The 7,160-nt window shown below is 44.6% G+C and overlaps 1 protein-coding gene across 2 annotated transcripts; it reads left to right on the top strand.

The window, feature by feature from the left end:
• Positions 1 to 2,900: 2,900 nt before the first annotated feature.
• Positions 2,901 to 5,011, top strand: LOC308292117 (visinin-like protein 1; the record flags this gene model as incomplete). Of its 2 annotated transcripts, XM_080734373.1 has the most annotated exons (3): positions 2,901 to 3,062; positions 3,833 to 4,048; positions 4,814 to 5,011. In XM_080734373.1, the coding sequence occupies 3 exons, from the start codon at positions 2,901 to 2,903 to the stop codon at positions 5,009 to 5,011; spliced, it is 576 nt and encodes a 191-aa protein (XP_080590499.1). The 2 variants fall into 2 exon arrangements, with proteins under 2 accessions (XP_080590499.1, XP_080590500.1); XM_080734374.1 differs by lacking the exon at positions 3,833 to 4,048.
• Positions 5,012 to 7,160: the final 2,149 nt, after the last annotated feature.

Below are 7,160 nucleotides of genomic sequence, written 5' to 3'. Positions count from 1 at the left end.
TAAGTACATTTTGATGCCAATACTTTCGTACTTTTACTCAAGTACATTTTGAATTCTGGACTTTTACTTGTAACGGAGTATTTCTACATTGCTGTATTGATACTTTTACTTAAGTATAAAATGTGAGTACTTTTTACAACACTGCAGGTCGGACCACTATTGCAGGTTGAAAAGTGCAACATATGCTTTGCCCAAATGGCTCTCGGTATTAGCTCAGCTGTAGAAATGTCAGTGCTCGTGTGAGGGACCCGGGGTAGAATCCCAGGTAGGACATGCATGTTACAGATTGCAGCTTTGAATGTAAAAATATATCGTCGTTGTCGGGTGGAAACCTTGTATGTCCAAAACCGTTTGTTTTGTATTTATCATTTTTAAAATGATTTAAATTAGTGAAAACAGCCGAACTACAAGCACACAACGCCTCGCACCGCGAGGCGTTGTGTGCTTGTAGATCAGCTGTTTTCACTACTTTTGTGCGATGGTCTTTTATGATGAAGCTGGGCTTTACTTTGCGAAATAAATTACAAATTTGAAACTTGGAGATAGGAGGTTTCTGCCCGACAGTGACTACAGTGACGACTACCTACTGTACACGAGTACTTTGGTACTTAATGGCCAGCCTCCTACAGGGCCATGCTGTAAAAATGTACCATTACGTGTCCTTCATCGCCTCGGACTTATCAAGGCGTCATAAAGCTGAAATACTAGTGCCGCGGTGATATGAAGTCTAGACTAGATGACTCACCCATCATAAAAGTACGACCTGGAAGCCATTTAAGCCCATAAAGGCATAAACCATCGCGTTTCCGTGAATTACTCTATATCCATACTTTAAGCCATTTAGGCCTAGTATTATTGAATGCTTTAACTATTGAAAAATAGCAGATATACAAGCTCACAGCGCGGCACTCGTAGATCTGCTATTTTTTTTTTAAGTTGTGAAAATGTATGCAAATCTTTGAATATTTGTATTTTTAAAGCAAACGTTTGTAACTAAAATTTTACTTCTGGGTAGTCCCTGGAACGAAATATTTTGAGATGGGGGTCCGTGGCCAAATAATTTTGGGGGTCCTTCACATGAAAAGGTTTGAGAACCACTGACATAGAAACCTTAAAGGATTCAAAAGACACTTATAGAATCTGGTCAAAATCGAGTCAAAAATAGCAGATCTACAAGCTCGCAGCTTGTATATCTGCTATTTTTCAATAGTTAAAGCATTCAATAACAATACGCAATAATGCGTACCCGTCTAAATGGCGGGGGGATTTGTGCCAGTCTGGCTCGGGTGAGTCAAGTGGTCGTCCGCGGTGTCAGATCAGAGTGCTGACGCCGTTTGGCCACGGTTCGCATGACTCAGACGTTGGCGTCACGGACTGAGGCCTCCAGAGGGACGCCCTGGCCCCCCGGGCTGAGTGAACCGTGTCAGGCCAAGTGGCACATTGGCCAGGTAATGGCCCGTGTTACAGCCAAAGAGCAGTCATGCCCCTGGGGCTACGCGCGTACGAGGTGTTGACGGGTGCGCCGAGATGGTCGGATTCGTTATGGGAGTGGAGGGACAGCTCACGGCTTGGACCGGTAGGGGTGTAACGATACATTTAACACATCGGGTGCCCAGAATTATTCAACATTTAATTTGCCTGTGCCCATGGCAACCCGCCATTTTACCTACCTTCCAGGTACTGGCGAAAAAAGTAATCCGAGTGAATGTAATCCAAGCATGTCCTGTTTATTTCACGATAACATTTTCTTTCAGTCAGGACCATTTTTAAACAATCGTGGGCCACAGTGTTTTTGTAACGGCCTTTAGAAAAGGCCACGTTTTGAACATGAAGGTGATTTAAAAGTTAGATTAGCCTCTTAAAATGGCACAAATACTTAGTTTCCATACAATCGATTATTTGCATTGCAAAACGATTCGATACCGATTAACTGCATTTTAAAACGATACTATACGATACAAAGCCAAAACGGTACGATATTTTTCTTTTGCAAACGGTATAGTAGATCATTGCAAATTAAAATTGATTTTTCGATTCAGTTACTATATTGTTTACACCCCAACTTGGATGTAAACTGTGGCAGAGCAACAGATGCGTGGCACGGGTGTCTGAACTAGCCACGCAAACAGGCACATCATTATTCCTGTGTGTGTATCTGTCTGTCTCAGAGGACATGTGTGAGTGTGTGAGCTTGTGCATGCCTGCAGTGCAGATGCATTCTGTGTGTAAAGTCCCTGCTCGCGTCACACTAGAGTATATTAGTGTCTGTCCCTAGAGATCAAGGCTGCTTCAGCAACACAGGGACACTGTTGTTTGTGTGGCATTTGTCTGAAGCTTTCCTCTCTCTCTCTCTCTCTCTCTCACCAGAGAGGTGTGAAGAGTCATGGCCTAGTATTATTGAATGCTTTAACTATTGAAAAATAGCAGATATACAAGCTCACAGCGCGGCACCAAGTGCCGCGCTGCGAGCTTGTAGATCTGCTATTTTTGAAAAGGTCGTGAAAATGTGTGCAAATCTTTGAATATATGTATTTTTAAAGTGAACGTTTGTAACTCAAATTTTGCTTCTGGGTGGTCCCTGGAACTAAATATTTTGAGATGGGGGTCCGTGGCCAAATACTTATCGTTTTGGGGGTCCTTCACATGAAAAAGTTTGGGAACCACTGACATAGAAACATAGGTTTTTCAAGAAACCTTAGAAGGATTCAAAAGACACTTATAGTCAAAATCGAGTCAAAATTCAAATTTTCACGATTTTTCAAAAATAGCTCGCAGCACGGCACTCGGTGCCGCGCTGTGAGCTTGTATATCTGCTATTTTTCAATAGTCTCTCTATCTCTCTCTCTCTCTCTCTCTCCCTCTCCCTCTCTCACCCCCTCCCCAGAGAGGTGTGAAGAGCCATGGGGAAACACAACAGCAAACTGGCCCCCGAGGTCCTGGACGACCTGACGAAGAGCACAGAGTTCAACGAGGCAGAGCTCAAACAGTGGTACAAGGGCTTCCTGAAGGACTGCCCGTCTGGCATCCTCAACCTGGAGGAGTTCCAACAGCTCTATGTGAAGGTGAGGAGGTGCTGTTGTAGCCTACACCTGTGTTTCTCAAACTTTTATATTTCAAGGTCTTTCCTTAACTCTGACAGTGTACAAACGGGTTCATTTGGTTCCATTTGTACACTGTCAGAGTTACAGACTTGTAAGAGTCAATTTAGACCCTCCTTAAGGAACCCACAGAGTCCCTGGAATCCATAAGAGAACCACTGGTTTATACCACTGTTTCCCAAACTGTACCCAGGCCCATTTGTGGGTCGTGGGTCCTTTTCCCAGTTTGACATTTTGTCATTACTGTAATCGTTATTGTTTTCTAAAAGAATTTCATGAATAAAATAAAATAAAAGATCTGAGAAATGCCCTACATTTGAAAACTAATTTTTAAGAAGTAGTGAAAACATCAGATCTGCATGCTCACAATGCGGCGTGAAGCGACACGTGGTGAGCTTGTAGATCTGCTATTTTCAGTAGTATGGGTCCCGGGCAAACATCAGATTTCCCTTTTTTGCTTCTTGAGCTAAAAAGTTTGGGAACCGCTGGTTTACCCTTGTACAATGATGGTGTTGTTTCACATTTGTATAAACAAGTCTATAGCCTCTTAGGACAAAAAATCAAGTTACATTCTGTTTACAAAGGTATCAAAAAGTGCAATGATGAGGTGGGGAACTTAGAAAGGATCCAAGGCAGCTCTGTTGAGTTCAAAGAAGAAAATAGTTGATTCATGGCAAGGAAGATTAAAATACGACCAGTCTATAGCTTCGCTCTGCCCTTCTGTCCCGCCTCAGTTCTTCCCGTACGGCGACGCGTCCAAGTTCGCCCAGCACGCGTTCCGGACGTTCGACAAGAACGGCGACGGAACCATCGACTTCAGGGAGTTCATCTGCGCACTCTCCATCACCTCCAGGGGGAGCTTCGAGCAGAAGCTCAACTGGGCCTTCAACATGTACGACCTGGACGGAGACGGGAAGATCACGCGCGTGGAGATGCTGGAGATCATCGAGGTACGTGTGTGTGTGTTAGTGCAGTGGTTCTCAACCTATTCAGGCCACGACCCCCAAAATAATCATATTTTAAAGGACAACTTTGTTTTTTTTACAACAAGGGTTCATAATTTATGAAAATAGCAGATCTACAGATCTACATAATTTATGAAAATAGCAGATCTACAAGCTCACAAGCGATGCATTGTGAGCTTGTAGATGGGCTATTTTCAAATGGACAAAATGTATATATGCCTGAAGTGGTTAATCTTTTGTAATAATGATAATCCAAATCATCAAGTAACTCTAACTAAGGTTTTCAAATAAATGTAGTGGAGTAAAAGTACAATATTTTAATCAGAGATTTAGGGGAGTAGAAGTAAAAGTACAGTATAGGAAAGTGGAAATATTTTAGTAAAGTACAAATACCTCAAAATTGTACTTAAGTACAGTACATACGTAAATCTACTTAGTTACTTTACACCCCTACGTGTGTGTGTGTGAGTGTGAGTGTGAGTGTGAGTGTGTGTGTGTGTGTGTGTGTGTGTGTGTGTGTGTGTGTGTGTGTGTAGGTGGGTCTTTGTACCGTTCATGCTACAGTACATCGCATTTCAAAACAGTTGGAAGGATAAATGAATTTCCCCACCAGTGATAAAAAAGGGGGATATTAAAAAAGCAGAGTCATGGATCCCTCGTCCCTCCACAGCAAATCAAACCCTGTGCACTAATTCTATTACCGTTTGCCTCGTAGGCAACCTTTCACCTCACTTTTCCTCCCCTTCCCAGGCCATCTACAAGATGGTGGGCACGGTGATCATGATGCGCATGAACGAGGACGGGCTGACCCCGCAGCAGCGGGTCGACAAGATCTTCTCCAAGATGGACAGGGACCACAACGACGAGATCACCCTGGAGGAGTTCAAGGAGGCCGCCAAGTCCGACCCCTCCATCGTCTTACTGCTGCAGTGTGAGATGCAGAAGTAGGAGGCCAGGGGTGGAGGCGGGGACGGGTGGAGGCAGGGAGGGAATGAGAGAACAGGGCAGGAGGGCGGAGAGAAGGAGAGATGCGATGGGCAGTGGTGGTCCGACAAAGTACTGGAAATATACAGTAGACACTCCTGATCAAATATTAAGTTGCTCCTGTCACATTTGTAGGCTACTTGAGCTAAAGTATAATGGGGAGGGGAGAGTTTTATTTGAAGGTCTCCCCTTAGCTCTGACAGCATACAAATGGAACCAAATGAACCCGTCAGGGTTCGTTTGGTTCCATTTGTACGCTGTCAGAGTTACAGACTTGTAGGAGTCAATTTAGACCCTCCTAAAGGAACCCGCATGCAGAGTCCCTGGAATCCACTTTGAGAACCGACAAAGTACTGAAAATATAGACGCTCCTGGTCAAATATTACTCACCCACTAGTGAAAGTTGCTCGGTCACATTTGTAGGCTATTTGAGATAAAGTACTAGACTAAAAAAAAGTAGCCTGCTAGAATAAGTATTGTTTGTCCAAAATACCAGAGCCACAAAGAGTTTGGTCGCCCCGTCTCTTGAACATAGAATGAAGTGCTGGTGGTAAACGTGAAACACTTTGCTCCATAACATCATCATGGTGAGGTGTTCAACATTTTAAGGTTATTTTGAGTTTGTTTCAAGTGTTTTGAGCTTGTAAGGCTATTTTCACTATTTTTGAAATACGGTTTTAAATGCTTAATTCGTAATTTCCCTAGAAATAGTTAAAAAAATACTCAAGTACATTTTGTGAGCATCTGTACTGAAGTACAGTACTCAAGTGCATGTTGCTGTCCAACCAACTGCTCTCCATTGAGAGGATGAGAGCAAAGTAGGGGGGGGGGGGGGGGGACGGGGGGTGTGTGTGAGTGTGTGTGAAGTGGACGTTTATTGAAACAGGAGTATGGCTTGAGAATAGATAGAATAATAACCTCCTGGGGGTGATGTCATCCTATCCTTCCAGCCCATACCACAATGCAATGCACTGCACACGTCATTTGCAGGGACCTCCTATTGGGTGTGATTGTAATCCGTTTTTAGGCTCGGGGTGGGGGTTATTCAGTACTAGGTTCAGTACTAGGTTCTGGTGTCAACAACAAGGAACTAATGTGAAGATAAAAGTGGTTCAAATTACTGCATTATTGTTTTTTTTTACCCCCTGGCAAGCTCTGTGCCGGCCTAGCATGTGTGCTAGCAATTCATTAAGACGCCGGTCCTACCTGCTGGTGCGTGCGTTCGAACTGCCGGTCCTGTTCTGTGCCTGTCGCGGCAATTCCGCGGCAGGCGCCGGTGCCTGGAAGTGTATTTGCTCTTTCTGGCCTGCTGGCATACTGGTCCAGGCGCATACTACTTAGGCATTGCCACATAGGCATAGATGCCTGCCGGCGTCACCGGTTTGATTCCCGATCCGGACGACATTTGCCGCGTGTCGCTCCCCATCTCTCCCCCATTTCCTGTCAGTCTACTGTCCTATCAATCTTTAAGTTTGAGTTATAGGCAGTTGTCTGTGGGTGCCAAGCACCGGAAGTAGGCTCACAAAGCATTGCACTGCGATGCCTTGTGAGCTTGTAGATCGCCTACCAGCATTCAAATAAGCGAGACTCCGGCTTTAGAGTACAACGTTGCACTGCAGCAGTGAACAGTGACTTGGAGCGGAGGTTTGCAAACACACCCGATGTTTGGACAGTCCGCCCTAAAGGAGAGATGTGAAAATAGCTTTACAAGCGCGCATACGCATGGTCCATGGAGAGAAGATAGCGAGATAATGAAAAACAATACCATGACCTTTGTGTTTGTGCGTGTTGTGTGTGTCCATGTTGTGTGTGCGTGTGTGTGTGTGTGTGTGTGTGTGTGTGTGTGTGTGTGTGTGTGTGTGTACGACTGTACATGCATGTACTGTATATGCGTGAGCATGAGTGTGCGTGTGTGGGTGGTTGAGTGCGTACATGCATGTGTGTGTAGTGTGTGTGTGTGTGTGTAGGTGGGTCTTGCATGCCTGCGTTCGGTGGAGGTACCGCTCATGCTACAGTACATTGCATCTAAAAAGTAACATTTGCACTGAACAATATTTTCGCCCCAAGTCCATTGGTTTGCGGAGCCGTGGGTGTGTAAATGCCTGTGTCTTCA

This window comes from Nannobrachium achirus (genome assembly GCF_963921795.1).
Source record: "Nannobrachium achirus genome assembly, chromosome: 10".
NCBI lineage: Eukaryota > Metazoa > Chordata > Actinopteri > Myctophiformes > Myctophidae > Nannobrachium > Nannobrachium achirus.
The sequence above is the reverse complement of the archived record's forward strand: the minus strand, read 5'-3'. Positions and strand labels throughout refer to the sequence as shown.